Raw genomic sequence first — 18,014 nt, 5'->3', positions numbered from 1 at the left:
TCAGAGGTTATGAAGTCGGGTGGTCGGTCGATGGTGAGAATTATGGGGAGGTGGTCTGACCCCAAAGAGATGACGGCTTGCCAGAAGACGTCACTCAAGAGATCAGGCGATGCAATTGAGATGTCTGGCGAGCTGCTGCACCTCCTCGTAATCCTAATGGGGGCATCCTCATTCACCGTGCAAAACGTAGAGCTATCTATCTGCTCTGCCACGCTGGTCATTACCTAGGGGAGAATGCCATGACGTGTGATGCACATTAAAATCCCCCAGAACCAGACGATTATGGCCAGATAGCATCCCATTTATGTCGGGGTTGTAAGCCTGGCCATTAATCGGGACACAGCTACCAACCGGCGGTACATTCACGTTGTATATCTCTATCTCGGCAGTACCAGACCTGACTGCTACCCCCATACATTCCATGTATGGGTCACTTGCGTCAAGCGCAGGCGAGATAGGTCTATACTGCACGGAATGGTGTATAACGAAGGCCAATCCCCCACCTCCATTCCTTGAGCGATCCTTACGTAGCACATTGTACCCGTGACAACTGTGCAAGCTGCAGGTGTTGGTCAGCTTTGTCTCCTGGATCGCTGCGACCGATGTGCTCTTCCGACTCATAAAGTCTACGATCTCATCGATCTTGCCACGCAGTCCGTTGCAGTTTAACTGCAAGGACGATACACTTCCCGGCACAGGCCTGGCAATAGTAGGGCTAGGGTGCTGTCGTTGCAAAAATTGCCGTACGGGAGAGGTCGGTGGGGTCACATAGTCCGACGACGAGGACGCCGAAGGCGACGACGGCGACGCTTGTGACCCACTGCTGGCTATGTTCGCACAGCACCTTGCGACATAGCCAGTATGACTATACTCCCGTAGTGAAGTTAGGCCAGAGCAAGAACGGAAATGTACCCACTCCATGCACCGGGTACACCTCACCGACACAGACCGATGATGAAGGCGGTTCTGGCAAACCGAACAGAACCAGGGTCCGGGGTTCTTTTCAATCCCGGCAGAAGCGTGCGGAGAAGGCACTCCGGGATGTGCCTCTCCCATGACGAAAAAAGACGAACACGTACACTTAGGCGGCAGCCCTTGCCGATGAGGGATCCATCGGGTCAATCCGGTGCGTACAACCGGCTGCCATGGGGAGCAAGGATTCATGCCGGCGTGCTAAATGTATGTCCCGATTGTTGTCCACACCATACATGTCACCTGTTTAACTGCTCAGCCAGACCCACTCGACACAGACCCAGATCCCTGTGGACGAACCCCATCTTAGTTCCTAGATCTTGACACTCAACAGAATCAAGCAGACAAAATATAGAGCACAACAAACTGCTACAAAAACAACAACGAATTTTGCCTTATGCAGGACTCAGTTGTTACCAACGGTACCGGCTAAAAACCCACCTTGGGCCATCCAGGGGGAATAATTCCAATTCGTAACCTCTTTCGGATTACTTCGAGGTGAACCCTATGCCTGGTGATTATTCAGACCTCCGCATTTCCTTCTATTTCCTTCTTATTAACCAATACCGTACATCGGGAATAAGTCGCCGCGTCCAGCTACCCCAACAATCATTCATCCACCTTTGTTGCCATCTCTCCATAGTCTCCACTTGTGTGGCCTGTGCATGAACCGTTTGAATCTCACTCTCTTTTTTCTGTGTGTTGCATCTTGCGGTGTAGAGCCTGGCCCACCCCATGGTAGAGCAGGCAAACTAGCGATAAAAAATGTAGAAAATCGGTTCAACCAAGTATCATATAGTCAGAATGGGTCGAATGGGGTTTTTAAGGGGTGGCGTCATCCCCAACACTTCGTTCTGATTTTGTATGCCAGATTCGAAATCTACTCCCGAATACCTTTCATTTGAGCCTCATATTGAAATGAACGTCGAATATGTCTGTTTGGGGGAGTTTTGGGCTTGGAGCGGCCCGATTGGTACTTAGACTAAAATTTTAAAACCATATTCGTATTGTACTCTCCTTAAAATTTTCACTAGAAAAGAACGCGAACAGACCTATTGTTTTACACGAACAGCTGTTAACCCTATTTGACGGTATTAACCATGTCATAACTACCAGATAGTGTACCATAAACAGCTGAGTAAAATTTTTTCTTGCGAAGTTCACTATCTGTCAACGAGATTTGGTTGTGTGTGTGTATTATGGTTAAGAACTATAACACACACACACACAAATAACAAAAAATGGAGCGAACTATTGGGTTGCCCAAAAAGTAATTGCGGATTTTTCATATATTCGGCGTTGACAAATTTTTTCACAGCTTGTGACTCTGTAATTGCAATCTTTCTTCTGTCAGTTATCAGCTGTTACTTTTAGCTTGCTTTAGAGAAAAAGTATAAAAAAATTCATGCCTTAACACACAAACAACGAAAAATGGCGCGAACTTGTAACATACATAAAATCAGATAGTGCACTCAATATTTTGTTGTTAGACAACTGCCACTACCTGTAAATGAATATATCTTGCAACCATGCAAATTAAAATAGAATGTCAATTAGGAAGTGTTCCGAAATTTGACAGCTTTATACTCACTATTAGGTTCAGTTTTCACAGTGAAACTTCATATAGAAAAAAAGTTTAAAAAATCTGTGAAAACATTTTCATTTACGGTACTAAGTTCTTCACTGAGTGGAAATTTGACATTCACTAAAAGCGTGGACGAAACGCTTTTCAACTTGGGACAACATGTAAAAAATAATGAATTTTCGTTGCATTTTCGTCCATTGTCTTTTCAATAAAAACAATCGTTAGCAAATATAGCTCTTCCGTATTTTCTTTTTAAGATAACACCACGCAATCAACACAATGCTGGTGGTACAACAATATATGATGGAAGTGTTGCCTATGAATCTTTTTATTGGAAAAAACGCTGTTTTGAGGATTTGTACAATACGGGAAAAAATGTTTTGTGAAAACTTTCCACAGTGAACGAACTTTAAATTTTTCAATACAAATGAATGTAATTTCGTTATAATTAGCAATTTATTGTAATTTTCTATTTAGGGTTGGTATTCTATTCTGCTTTCGGAATAGTCGTGGAAATTTAAAATTGTTGCGCGAGCGGAATTCGACACGTTTTTTTATCTACGCTTATTCTTCTCTCTATATAAAATTAAATTTCTGTTTGTTTGTTTTTTCCGTATAAACTCAAAAACGGCTGAACCGATTATCTTGAAATTTTCACAGATTTTGTAGGTTGGACTGGAAGGAAACATAGGTTTTATAATTTGTCGATATCGGTAGGAGGCGAACCCTCCCCCTTACCCCAAAAGTACTACCAAAAAATGAAAGTAGACCGATCGGGACAATATGGTATTCAAGAGTAGAGTACGAATTTCATTACAAAAGTTAGGCTCGCCCTAGCCCCAAAACCCCTTGAAATAGGTATATTTGACGGTCATGACAAAATGGGACTCAAATGAAAGGTATTCGGGAGTAGATTATGAATATGGTCAGGAAGTAGGAAAAGTCTTTATAATTTATTGATAGCGGAAGGTGGCGGACCCCCCACCGTTTCCCCAAAAACACCACCCAAAATCAAAAGTGAACCGACTTATCATATGGCTATCAAATGATAAGTATGCGGGAGTAGATAACAAATCAGGCATACAAATTCATGTCGAAGTATAGGGGGCCACCCCACCCCCACAAAAGCGACCAAAATGCGCACACTAGGCAATCACGGATATATGGCACTCGGTTTGTTGTTTGTTCCGTATAGACTGAAAAACGGCAGAAGCGATTTTCTCGAAATTTTCGCATATTGTGTAGGTTGGCCTGGAAGGAAACAAATCAAAAGTGGACTGATCGGGACAATATTGATATCACATGAAGGTTTTTAGAGAGTACAATACGAATATGGTTTTAAAAATTGTAGTCTACATACCCATTGAAAGGTATTCGGGAGTAGATTTCGAATCTGGCATACAAAATCAGATCGAAGTATTGGGGGTCATGCCACTCCTCAAAAAGCCCATTAGACCCATTGTGACTATATGATACTTGGCTGAACCGATTTTCTAAAAATGTCCATAAATTGTGTACGTTTGTCTGGAAGGAAACATATGCTATATAAATTTTAGTTATGGGGTGGAGGCGTTGGCCATGTTTTATAATATGCTGGACATCGCTGCATTGGCTGCTTTTACGATTTACAACGAAATGAAGCCATTAAAAAGCAGTGACAGACGGTGGTCGTTCTTGTTACTGCTAACGAAACAATTGGCCACACCAAATACCGAAGAACGTGCCCTGAACAACCATATAACCTCCTATCCAAGGATACGCAATGCGATGGAAGCATTCGATGTCAGGATAAGAAAACATCTTCAAATTCAAGAATAGAATATAGATTTATTTGTTTTTTATTTTTCTTTTCATTTCAGGTATTACCAAGACCGATGGAAGGCAATGTACCCCGTCGTTTGTGGCTAGGTCAAGTAGACCGTCATGTAGGCTTTGCCGTTCTGAGTACGGGCGGCAGCGGAAAACGCGGGCATACTGCTTCGGCTGCGGCAACTCTATTGGCGGAGAACATAGCACACTTTTACATCGCTGCAACACTTGCGCACAGGGCAGGGGACAAGAAGTACACGCTCCACAACAATAATTTTTAAAATTTTTTATAATAGTCTTAAGAAAATTCAAGCAAAATGTCCGTAGGGATCTTTTTACACGGCCGTGAAGTTCAGAACTGTCATTCATCGGAGGGTTAAGCTCAATGATAATGGACCTCCTTTAAGGGACCTCCTCGGAACGGAGTGCCAATAAAATTGAAAAACTTAAGCAAATCTTCTACTATGACATATTTAAACCGGTAGAACCTAACAAATTGTTAATTGATTTTGATTGAAAAATGAAAAATAGTTTTCATACATTTTAAATTGTTCGTAAATAAGAGGTAGTACCATTTTTTTTTATAAAAACAAGAAAAATTCATAATTTTTTATCCTAACTCCCTTTCATTTGTTTGGGGGAATTTTTCCCAAGTTTTACCGTCTCATTATCCCTTTTACATCGATTCAGAATAGCTACTCTATTCCCTGGAAGATATTCCCTCTTTTCGAAGTTTGTTTAGAATAGGGGAAAAGGGAGTAGGGAATAAACTTCAAGGGAATTGTTATTCAGAATAGGGCTGATAAAGAATTCCCTCATAAATTATTTGACTTCGAAAAATTCCAATGAAAATAAAAAAAATAAAATAATTTTGGATGAATTTTTATTAAAACAAAAAAGTTATAAAGCATGGAAAGGTAGATTTTTCCAAAATTGGAAATGCTATAGTCGAAAAATTTAACTTACAAGAATATAACTTAAACAACTAAAGTAAAATAAAGTAACAACAAACAAATATAAATAGAAACCTTGCATAAACAATTTGTAGGATGTTATAGAATATTAATTTAACACTTGATTAGGTATTAGTTTTTTTTTTTTGGTTTAAAAGTTTTAAGCAAACAAAAATTTATTGTTTTTTTTTTAATTTTTTTCTTCTTCATAGAAGGTTTAAGGATACAGAGAGGTTATTGTAAGTTCTTATTCTACAATTACATGACTACAAACAAAAGAAAAACTTAAATCTAAGCAACAGTAATGTTGTCCTTAAAACCTGAGATCACATACGCAACATATACATGCAAAAGACAAAAAAATGAACAAAACTTCGATGCTAACTGCTACAACAATTAGAAGCTAGACATCACATTTCCTGGGGATGATTAGAAAATGCTGACGGCATTTGCTCTCTATAGCCATCCTCTTCATCATCTTCCTCCATCCATATACTATTGAATGAAATTATTCGTTCCACAAATTCGTCTTCATCTTTGGCCAAATACTATGAATTCTGATTGCGATTTATAACCACCCAACTATCATCGGGTATTAATTCATTGTTGCCATTGGCATTTGCAGGCGCCTCAGAACGGCTGGGCTGATCTTCGGGCGGCACCGAGGAACGCACTGCATCCCAATGTTGTTTGAGGTTGTTGTACAATTCCATCAATTCTTGCTGAAAAATATATAAAAAAAAATATTAAATATATATTTTTTTTAATTTTTTTATATCACTGTGGAGCGAAAACAAATAACAACATGTAAAAAGGCGTTAAGTTCGGCCGGGCCGAACTTTAGATACCCACCACCTCGGGTATATAGTTAAACCACCTTTCGTCAAAATCCGGTGAAAAATGCATACCTTATGCCCCATAGCAGCTTTTTAGAAAAATGTTCCGATTTGGATGAAATACAAATAAGTACAAGTCATTGTTCAATTGTGTTAAACAAAATTTTGATCCTTTAGTAGCTGTATCTAAAAATAAACCGATCTAAACCATATACGAGACGTATGTCTAATTGCCTTACAAAATCGGATTATAAATGCGCCTTCTATGGGCCAAAAACCTTACATTGAGAGATCGGTCTATATAGCAGCTATATCCAAATCTGAACCGATTTGGGTCATGTTGCAGAAAAAAAGTCGAAGAGCCTAACACAACTCACTACCCCAAATTTCGGCGTAATCGGACAATAAAAGCGCCTTTTATGGCCCCAAAACCTTAAATCGAGAATTCTGTTTATATGGCAGCTATATCTAAATCTGGACAGATCTGGGCCAAATTGAAGAAGGAAGTCGAAAAGCCTAAGAAAACTCACTGTCCCAAATTTCGGCGACATCGGACAATAAATGCGCCTTCTATGGCCCCAAAACTTTAAATCGAGAGATCGGTCTATATAGCAGCTATATCTAAATCTGGACCGATCTGGGCCAAATTGAAGAAGGAAGTCGAAGGGCCTAACACAACTTACTGTCCCAAATTTTGGCAAAATCGGATAATAAATGTGGCTTTTATGGCCCCAAAACCTTAAATCGAGAGATCGACCTATATAGCAGCTATATCCAAATCTGGATCGATCAGAGCCAAATTGCAGAAGTATGACGACGGGCCTATCACAACTCACTATCCCAAATTTCGGCGACATCGGATAATAAATGCGCCTTTCATGGGCCCAAGACCTTAAATCGAGAGATCTGTCTACATAGCAGCTATATCCAAATCGGGACCGATCTCGGCCAAATTGAAGAAGGAATTCGAAGGGCCTAACACAAATCACTGTCCCAAATTTTGGCAAAATCGGATAACAAATGTGGCTTTTATGGGCCTAAGACCATAAATCGGTGGATCGGTCTATATGGCAACTATATCCAAATCTGAACAGATCTGAGCCAAATTGCAGAAAAATGTCGACGGGCCTAACACAACTCACTGTCTTAAATTTCGGCGACATCGGACAATAAATGCGCCTTTTATGGCCCCAAAACCTTAAATCGAGAGGTCGGTCTATATAGCAGCTATATCGAAATCTGGATCTATCAGAGCCAAATTGCAGAAGTATGTTGACGGGCCTATCACAACTTACTGTCCCAAATTTCGGCGACATCGGATAATAAATGCGCCTTTTATGGCCCCAAAACCATACATCGAGAGATCGGTCTATATGGCAGCTATATCTAAATTTGAACCGATCTCGGCCAAATTGAAGAAGGAAGTCGAAGGGCCTAACACAACTCACTGTTCCAACTTTTGGCAAAATCGGATAATAAATGTGACTTTTATGGGCCTTAGACCCTAAATCGGCGGATCGGTCTATATGGCAGCTATATCTAAATCTGGACAGATCTGGGCCAAATTGAAGAAGAATGTCGAAGGGCTTAACACAACTCACTGTTCCAAATTCAGCGAAATCGGATAATAATTGTGGCTATTACAGGCCAAAGACCCTAAATCGGCGGATCGGTCTATATGGGGGCTATATCAAAATATGCCCCCATCTGGACGATATTCAACAAAAATGTGTAGAGGGTTACCAAAGCTCACTGTATTAAATTTCATCGAAATCGGATGAAAATTGCTCCTTTTATGGGCTCAATACCCTTTATCGGCAGATCGGTCTATATGGCAGCTATATCCAAATATGATCCGATCTGCACGACATTTAGCGAGAATGGTAAGGGGCCTAGCAAAACTCATTGTGCCGAATTTCATCGAAATCGAATGAAATATGCTCTTCTTAAGAGATCAATACTTTATATCGGAGTACTATATATCTATATGGCAGCTATATCCAAATGTGGTCCGATCTGGACCACATTCAACAAATAGGTGTAGGGTTCTACCAGAACTCAATGTGCCGAATTTCATCGAAATCGGATGAAAAATGCTCCTTTTATAGACTCATTACACAATATCGGGAGATCGGTCTTTAACCAACCAATATGGTCGGATGTGGACCCCAATTGACAGAAATGGGTAGGGGCCTTCCGGAACTCACTGTGCTAATTTTCATCGAAATCGGGCAATAAATAGATCTTTTATGGCCTTAATAACATATATCGGGGGATCGGGTGGTCGCTCAATAGGGCAGCTTTATCCAAATATGGTCCATTCATAACCACACTTCACACAAATGGGTAGGGGTCTACCAGAACTCACTGTGCCATCGAAATCGGACGGAAAATTACCAATTTAGTACCTCAAAACTTTTAGTCTTGAGATCGGTCTATATATTGGCTATATATAACTAAGTTCCGATTTTATGAGATCAGAAGATCAGGTTTATATACAGCGAATATGAAATCATCAACAATTTTTTGTAAAATGATTTCATTACCAAAATATCTGAAAATTTATAAATACCCAAAATAGATATTTATTGGGTATTTTTACCCAAGAAATACCCCCAAGCATTGGGTATTTACCCGGTAGAAACCCATCTCTAGGAATGACTAGATTAGTATACCCCGATCCTATGGTGGTAGGTATAAAAAAGACAAAATATACTTCCCGTTAAGGTCAATACAGGTCAGATGCACTTGTCTTCTAGTTTCTTATTTTCTTTCATAACCCCTTCAGTTTCGTTTGTAATTGAAACAAAAAAAAAAAAAACATTTCGTTGCCACCCACCTTCTCTTTCATTCTCTTTAGCAGCTCTTGCTTCTCTTGCCTCTCCTGCGGAGCCATTTGTATTAGTATTCTCTCCTTTATGTCTTGAGCATAGTATAGACTTGTATTGACCTTCAGATACTCCATGGCCAATCTTCGATGTTCTTTGAATATCTCTTGCGATTCGGCATTATCCGGTATGGGCTGTTCCGGCTGTAATTCCGGATCCAACAGCTCCTCCAATGGTTGGCCATTTTCTTCGTCCTCATCAAGATCGGTGTCATTGGCATCGACTGGATAATTGGGATTGATTTGATCGACTGATTTAATGATGGGTTTGGCTTCGGTCACCATTATACGTTCTTTACCATCACTTTTTGCTGTAACGAAAGAGAGAGACAGAATTTAAAGGTTAGAATTATTTTAGTTAAACAGGTTAAAACTAAATTGATTGTATATTTGAAAAGTAGTGCTATCATGGTATTTTGCTTAAATTATTTAAAAAAGTTTTGGGCTACCAGAAAATCGTAAAAAATTTGAAATAACCTCTTCACTTCATCAGAAAAAATTCACAAGCTTTAGCATGAATATCTTCAAAGTGGTGGTAGAGACACTGATAATGCAGAATGTATTCACAGTAACACAAGATGACATTGAAAAATATACACTGAAAAAATACTCTAAATCAGAGATGTTTTCAAAGAAATAAGAACCTAAAGTGGAACTAGTTCTGACAGCTAGTGCTGGAACCACACACAGAAGGTGCTCTATAGTCTCTTCTTCTTCGATGTCCTCACTTTACTTCACTTTAATTGGCTATGACAGAATATTTGTTCCACTAACCGAACGTAGAATAGCGTTCCAAGAGCCTCGATCTTCTGCGCTCATTCTAAAATCTCTGATACCAAGTTTCGAGGTGTCTGCCACGACTTGATCTTTCCATCGAGCTTTTGGTCTTCCCGGTGTGCGTGTACCACCGTGTTTGCCTTCAAAAGACTTCTTTGCTGGAGCTTCTTCATCCATTCTGACAACATGACCTAGCCAACGCAGCCGTTGTATTTCGATGCGTGTAACTATGCTATCGTCGTCATACAGCTCATACAGCTCGTGGTTCATACATCGCCTATATTCTCCATTATCGCAAACTAATCCATATATTTTACGAAGAATCTTTCTCTCAAATACTCCAAGCACTGCCTCATCTGCTTTCACAAGTACCCATGCTTCAGAACCATATAACAGCACGGGTAGTATCAGTGTTTTGTATAGTGTGATCTTGGTCTGTCGAGAGGTGGCCTTATTTCTAAACTGCTTACTTAGTCCAAAGTAGCATCTGTTTGACCAGTATTATTTTTCGCTTATTCTCAAAACTGGTGTCATTCGTTTCGGTTACGGCGGTGCCGAGGTAGATAAAGTTACTGACTGTCCCAAAGTAGTGGTTCCCAAATTTCTCCATTCTCTTTATCTGATGTCCTCACAGTCGATGCTGGCAACCTTCAGTCTGTCAGCATGTTTTCCTATTAGACAGTGACCTGTCCACATGGTTTTGGAATGCTCACAGCCCTTCTTTGTGACCATCTATCATTCGTTGTCCTTCGGGCCTGGTCCTGAAAACTTAGCTTGCATGTCGCTAGAGGCATACCCACAGATTGCAGTACCCCCGGAATGTGTAGGGTAGTTGCTAGTCTGGTCCACTTTACAATTCCCTGGGATATCTCTGTGGCCCGCCACCCAGAACAGGGGCCGAATTACCTCATACGTGAACGGGTAAAGCTATTCGAAATCTCTCTATTGTGAATTGTACATTTCTTTATTGAAAGAGAATTTTTGCAATTTAAGAATGCAAATGTTTAAGTCGATCATCATTTATAGAAAATTTGATATAAAAATGTTTTAAAAGGGGTATAACATTCATTAAATACGAGATGAAACTTCATTCGATTCGGAAGCGCACTCGATCATGTAAGCGGTAATTCGGCCTCTCGACAACGGGAATAAGGGTGATTATATCTTAGCCATTCCACCACTTTCTTAATTGGGAGGATCTCCCTTTGATACACACTGCAGTGGTGGAGTAACCTTTTCGATATGACCAGTTCTAATTTTTAGAATAAACACCAAAGCTCACCTGGTCGCATAGTTTGGAACCATCCATACAGAAGTCTATGTAACTTCTATTACCTGGGATATCGTACTTCCAATCGGCTCTATCAGGAATAGTGATACAGTACTTTTTATCAAAAGCGGCTCAGGTAGGATGTAATCCACAGGACCAGGAACATCGGATATTGTGTCAAAGATAAAACAGTGTCCGTAGTCGTCATGATCAATGAGAAATCTTCCCTAACCTCACGGCAGTGGTCACTGCAATTTGTCTAGCCACAATGTCCAGAGGCATAAGATGTAGCATTATCTATTGAGCAGTAGGTGGACATTATATTGAGCAGTAGGTGGACTTTTGAATCGCCGTCCACCAGACCACAACACCATATAACATTATAGGTCTGACAACTGCAGTATATAACCAATGCATGACACGCGGTCTAAACCCCCAACTTTTGCCAACGGCTTTCTTGTAGGTGTATAGGGCAAGAGTTGTCTTTCTTGCCCTTTCCAAAATGTTGGCTTCAAAATTAAATTTCCTGTCCAGAAAAACACCCAGGTATTTTGCGTACTAGTACTAGTTGTTGTTGTAACCACATTTTCATGTGGAGGTGGCAATCCTCTCAAGCTCGTTCCGGTCCAAAGGACCGATTCATTAAAAGCGTGGACGAAACGTTTTTCAACTTGGGCCAACATGAAAAAAAAGGAAATTTTCGTCTCATTCGCGTTGCATTTTCATTCATTTTCTTTTATATAAGTATAAATTTTTAGCATATATAGCTTTTTCACTTTACAAAAAATAATGCTGGTGGTAAAACACATGATGGGAGTGTTGCCTATATGTCTTTTTTTATTGGAATAAGCGTTTTTTTGCGGATTGTTTACAATAAGGAAACAATGTTTTGTGAAAACTTTCCCCAGTGAACGATCCTAGTAATGCTCAATGTCAAAAAACATTAGAGCAACAGACAAATGGCTGCCAGGTACAAGAAATCACAACAAATATTTGGAAGGCAGAATATAAACAAGTAAAAGCGTACTATGTTCGGCCGTGCCGAATCTTATATACCCTCCACCATGGATCGCATTTGTCGAGTTCTTTTCCCGGCATCTCTTCTTAGGCAAAAAAGGATAAAAGATAAGATTTGCTCTGCTATTAGAGCAATATCAAGATATGGTCCGGTTCGGACCACAATTAAATTATATGTAGGAGACCTGCGTAAAATGTCAGCCAAATCGAATAAGAATTGCGCCCTTTGGAGGCTCAAGAAGTAAAATAGAGAGATCGATTTATATGGGGCTGTATCAGGCTATAGACCGATTCAGACCATAATAAACACGTATGTTGATGGTCATGAGAGGATCCGTCGTACAAAATTTCAGGCAATTTGCATAATAATAGCGATGTCTAGAGGCTCAAGAAGTCAAGATCCCAGATCGGTTTATATGACAGCTATATCAGGTTACGGACCGATTTGAACCATACTTGGCACAGCTGTTGGAAGTTATAACAAAACAGATCATGCAAAAATTTCATTTTAGCCTAATCGGATAAGAATTGCGCCCCCTTGAGACTCAAGGAGTCAAGATCCCAATTGGGTTTATATAGCAGCTATATCAAGACATACACCGATTTGAATCATACTTGGCACAGCTGTTGCAGGACATAACAAAACAACCTCATGCAAAATGTCATCCAAATTGGATAAGAACTGCGCCCCCTAGATGCTCAAGAAGTCAAGAACCCAGATGGGTTTATATAGCAGATGTATCAGGTTAGGCACCGATATGAACCATACTAAGCACAATTGTTGGAAGTAATTAATAAAACACTTCATGCAAAATTTTAGTAAAATCGGATAAGAATTGCGCCATCTTTTTCAAACCAACAAAAATTAAAGCTTCTAGGAACCGGAAAAGCATAATCGCGAGGTCGATTTATATGGGAGCAGACTGATTTGGACCGCACTTGGGACAGTAGTTGGAAGTCGTAACAGAACATCGCATGCAACATTTCAGCCAAATTGGACAAAAATTGCGGCGGACTCAAGAAGTCAAATCGGGAGATCGATTTATATGGGAGCTATATTAGGTTATATACCGATTTGAACCGTACTTGGCATAGTTGTTGGAAGTCTAATAGAACACAACATGCAAAATTTCAGCCAATTTCACCGATTTAAGCGAAATTTTGTATGCCACGTATGCCACCCAAAAACACGAAATTGGTATAAAATTTTGGGGTCAAATAACCTTGGGGGACGCCCCATCCTAAAACCCATCCGAATGTACATATTTACCGATTGGGACAATATGGGTATCCAACGAAAGGTATTAAAAAGTAGAGTACGAACTTGGTATACAAATTGCGCCCAGAGTGTTCGGGGGGTCCCCCACCCCCAAAAAACCCCAAACAGACCTTTTTCAGCGCTTTGGGAAATATGGGTATCAAATGAAAGGCATTTAAAAGTAAAATCTGACATACAAATTTATTCATTGGTGTCTGAGGGGCTTCCACCCAAAACCCCCTCCCCAAACCCCCCAGCAGGACATTTTTACTAATTGGGACAATATGGATATCAAATGAAAGGTATTTATTTCAGATTCTTACAAACTGATATAAAAATTTATTCCTTGGTATCTGAGGCGCCGCCCCACCCACCGAAACCCCCCAGCAGGGCTTATTTATCAATTGGGACAATATGGATATCAAATGAAAGTTGTTTGGAAATTGAGTACATATCTGTTGTAAGAATTTTTTGTAAGGCGTCTAAGGATTCAAGAATCCGGGTCACGTCCTGCCATTCAGCAGGACATGTATATCTCGACAATAAAGGACTGAAATAAATTGTCTTTTGGGTCTTAGCGTCGGGGGGAGCGATCCTCTCCTCCCAATAAAAACAACATCAAACTGTAATGAAGGATGTGTCAGAGTGCAATCCCATTCCCCCTATCCTACCCAAAAAAAAGGAATTAAAAATAACTTATAAATGCCGAACAGGATAAAATAGGACAGCTATAGAAGGTCTTTCTTTGGTAGTAGAGTACACTTTTTATCTTCAAATTGGGATAGACCCAGGAGGACCTATGGATCTTTAAAAATGTGGTATCCCAAGTGGTAGCTTTGAAATATGATTTTGCATGTAGACAACCAAAACAAACAAAAAATAATTTGTCATACTTGGAGAAATTATATATCGACTGGCCCTGGAACCATGGATTCTGACTTGGTCACTAAAGTAAGTGGTTTAAAAAGTATTCAAAATTATAAGACGAATGAACGATGTTCGTGTGTCTGTCCGGTCGTCTGTTGTAATCACGTTACAACCTAAAAAAATTGAGATATTGAGCTGAAATTTGGCACAGATACTTCTTTTTGACTCACGCTGGTTAAGTTTTTTGAACGGGCCGAATCGGACCATATTTGGATATAGCTTCCATATAGCCCGATCTGCCGATAAAGAGTCGAATGCCCATAAATGCTTTATTTATTATCCGATTTCGCTGAAATTTGAAACAGTGGGTAGTTTTAGGTCGCCCAACATCCGCCCCAAATATGGTCCAGATTGGACTATATTTCGATATAGCTGCCATATAGACCGATGTGCCGATAAAGGGTCTGAAGCCCATAAAGGCTTTATTTTTTAACCCATTTCGCTGAAATTGTAAACAGTGAGTAGTTTAAGGCCTCCCGACATTTGACCTAAATATGGTCGAGATTGTACTATATTTCGCAATAACTGCCCTATAGACCGATCTGTCGATAAAGGGTCTGAAGCCCACAAAAGCTTTATTTTTCAACCGATTTCGCTGAAATTTGAAACAGTGAGTAGTTTAAGGCCTCCTGACATTTGACCCAAATATGTTTCAGATCGGACTACATTTAGATATAGCCGCCATATAGACCGATCTGCCGATAAATGGTCTGAAGCCCATAAAAGCTTTATTTATTATCCGATTTCGCTGAAATTTGAAACAGTGGGTAGTTTTAGGTCGCTCAACATCCGACCTAAATGTGGTTGAGATCTTATTGTATTTAGATATAGCCGCCATATAGACCGATCTGCCGATAAAGGGTCTGAAGCCCATAAACGCTTTATTTTTTAACCCATTTCGCTGAAATTGTTAACAGTGAGTAGTTTAAGGCCTCCCGACATTTGACCTAAATATGGTCGAGATTGGACTATATTTCGACATAACTGCCCTATAGACCTATCTGTCGATAAAGGGTCTGAAGCCCACAAAAGCTTTATCTTTCAACCGATTTCGCTGAAATTTGAAACAGTGAATAGTTTAAGGCCTCCTGACATTTGACCCAAATATGGTTCAGATCGGACTATATTTAGATATAGCCGCCATATAGACCGATCTGCCGATAAAGGGTCTGAAGCCCATAAAAGCTTTATTTTTAACCTGATTTTGCTGAAATTTGAAACAATGGGTAGTTTCAGGTCGCTCAACATCCGACATAAATGTGGTTCAGATCGGACTTTATTTGGATATAGCTGTCATATAGGCCGATCTGCCGATAAGCCCATAAAAGCTTTATTTTTTAACCGATTTCGCTGAAATTTTAAACAGTGAGTTGTTTTGAGCCTCCCGATATCCGATATTACCCGATTTCACTGAAATTTTAAACACAAAATTCAACATGACTAATATTTATTAGACCACTCAATGTCCGTGCCGAATTTGGGTGCATAAGTTATTCAATTTTTACCGGATGGTGACGGAAGGGGGTTTACATATATACCCAAGGTGATGGCTATCTAAAGTTCGGCCCGGCAGAACTTAATGCCTTTTTACTATAAATATTTGAGTTTTTGCGTTTATATCAAATTGGAGGCCACTGTAGCGCAGGGGTTAGCATGGCCGCCTACGACGCTGAACGCCTGGGTTCGAATCCTGGCAGGAACATCAGAAAATTTTGTAAGTGGTGGTTATGCCCTCCTAATGCTGGCGACATTTGCGAGGTACTTTGTAAAAACTTCTCTCCAAATAGGTTTCGCTCTGCGGTACGCCGTTCGGTCTCGGCTTTAAAAAGGAGATACCTTATCATTGAGCTTAAATTTGAATCGGACAGCACTAATGTGAGAATGTTAGAAGTGTCATCCTGTTCCTTAAAGAAATGTTCATGGTCAAATTTGCATTGCCTATCAATGTGTTTACAACATTGCTTAACAATGTCATGTATAATAGGGGTTCAATAACACTATTCAAGATTTGGAAAAAAAAATGTCATTTCCATCAACAACCACTTAAATAGAATTCGCACAACCTATAAATTAACTTTCAATTATGTAAACAAAACAATGAAAATACAAAAAAATAAAAGATAATCCTTCCTCCTTACTATAAATAAACCAGCAGCTGTGTAAATCCGTTCGTTTTAGTGGCGCAATCAAAGATGTCGAATCACACATTTCCGAAATTCATTTCAAAATTTCATACAAAATGCCGCGCACTTCTTTTTCCACATGAATACACAAAAATAAAAATTATTTTACTTTAATTTCAAAACAAACAAGCTTTAGAATAGCTCATGTGGATTTGGTGAATGGGGGTTGATTCCGGTATAGATCAGACACTTATGAAGAGAATAGCCGCTCCTACTAACACACATTTGATTTCAATTAATTTCGGTACAAAACACTTTAACTCAACATATTTGTAGAATGCAATTCCCACACAGGAGTAGAAAATTCCATGGATTTTCTTTTGTTTAGATCTAGACTATTTGATTTCACTATGTATTTTGACCGGTTGGGTTCTTTATTTGTTTATTAATACTAATTGAACACTTTGATTATAGTCCCATGGGTTCATTGGGTTGTTTAGGATTCAATATTCACTCTTTATTTTTTTTGTCTAATTGCTCATGTAATATCTCTAATCATGATTTCTCTAGGGACTTTTTTGCCCCTAACTTTTTAACGATTTCTTTTCAAATTAATTTGTTATTATGTCGTTTTTACGACAAATCAACGCACGTTTAGTTGGGTCTTTTGATATGGCCTTTGTCGAGACATTAATACGAACGCGTCAATATATGAAAATCTACTGAATATTTAGAGAACATCTGAATCTGTTTAGCAAGCCAACTAAGGCCAACGACAACATTTTGATGCTTGACGGAATCATGCTCTCGCATTCTCACTCTCACTCTCTCTCTATCTCTCTCTCTCATTCTCGGTTCATTCTTAATAACGGGAGTATGAGGCAAGTTCTTTTGTATGGGGAAATATGCATATTAAAAAGAAGAGAGTCGGTGTTTATGCCCGAGAAGGGATGCTGGCATTTAGGTGAGCATGTGGAAAAAGTGTTGCCAATAAAGTAGTTTGTTGATTTTGCCAAAAATTGATTTACACAGAAACAAGCCGAAATTTAGATACCCACCACCTCGGGTATATATGTAAACCCCCTTTTCGTCACAATTTCGTCCAAATTCGGCACGGACATTGAGTGGTCTAATAAATAAAGGGTGATTTTTTTGAGGTTAGGATTTTCATGCATTAGTATTTGACAGATCACGTGGGATTTCAGACATGGTGTCAAAGAGAAAGATGCTCAGTATGCTTTGACATTTCATCATGAATAGACTTACTAACGAGCAACGCTTGCAAATCATTTTCAGTGAATGGGCCCTAGAAAAGTTGGCAGAAAATCCGCTTTTTTATCGACAAATTTTGTTCAGCGATGAGGCTCATTTCTGGTTGAATGGCTACGTAAATAAGCAAAATTGCCGCATTTGGAGTGAAGAGCAACCAGAAGCCGTTCAAGAACTGCCCATGCATCCCGAAAAATGCACTGTTTGGTGTGGTTTGTACGCTGGTGGAATCATTGGACCGTATTTTTTCAAAGATGCTGTTGGACGCAACGTTACGGTGAATGAACACATTTCGAACCGAACACTGATTTTGGTAATAAAATTCAATGAT

At 39.6% G+C, this 18,014-nt stretch overlaps 1 protein-coding gene across 1 annotated transcript in view; it reads right to left on the bottom strand.

Moving 5' to 3' along the window:
- Window positions 1-5,797: 5,797 nt before the first annotated feature.
- LOC106086787 (mitogen-activated protein kinase kinase kinase 7) overlaps window positions 5,798-18,014 on the bottom strand; it is a 95,761-nt gene continuing 83,544 nt past the window's right edge. The window contains exons 7-8 of the mRNA XM_059367364.1: window positions 8,995-9,353; window positions 5,798-6,041 (exon numbers count right to left, since the gene is read on the bottom strand). Coding sequence (XP_059223347.1) covers window positions 5,868-6,041; window positions 8,995-9,353 — 533 coding nt within the window. The 3' untranslated portion in view covers window positions 5,798-5,867. The remainder of the gene's footprint in view (window positions 6,042-8,994; window positions 9,354-18,014) is intronic.

This window comes from Stomoxys calcitrans, chromosome 4 (assembly GCF_963082655.1).
Source record: "Stomoxys calcitrans chromosome 4, idStoCalc2.1, whole genome shotgun sequence".
NCBI classification, from domain to species: Eukaryota; Metazoa; Arthropoda; class Insecta; order Diptera; family Muscidae; genus Stomoxys; species Stomoxys calcitrans.
Note: the sequence above shows the minus strand (reverse complement) of the source record. Positions and strands in the feature narration are given on the sequence as shown.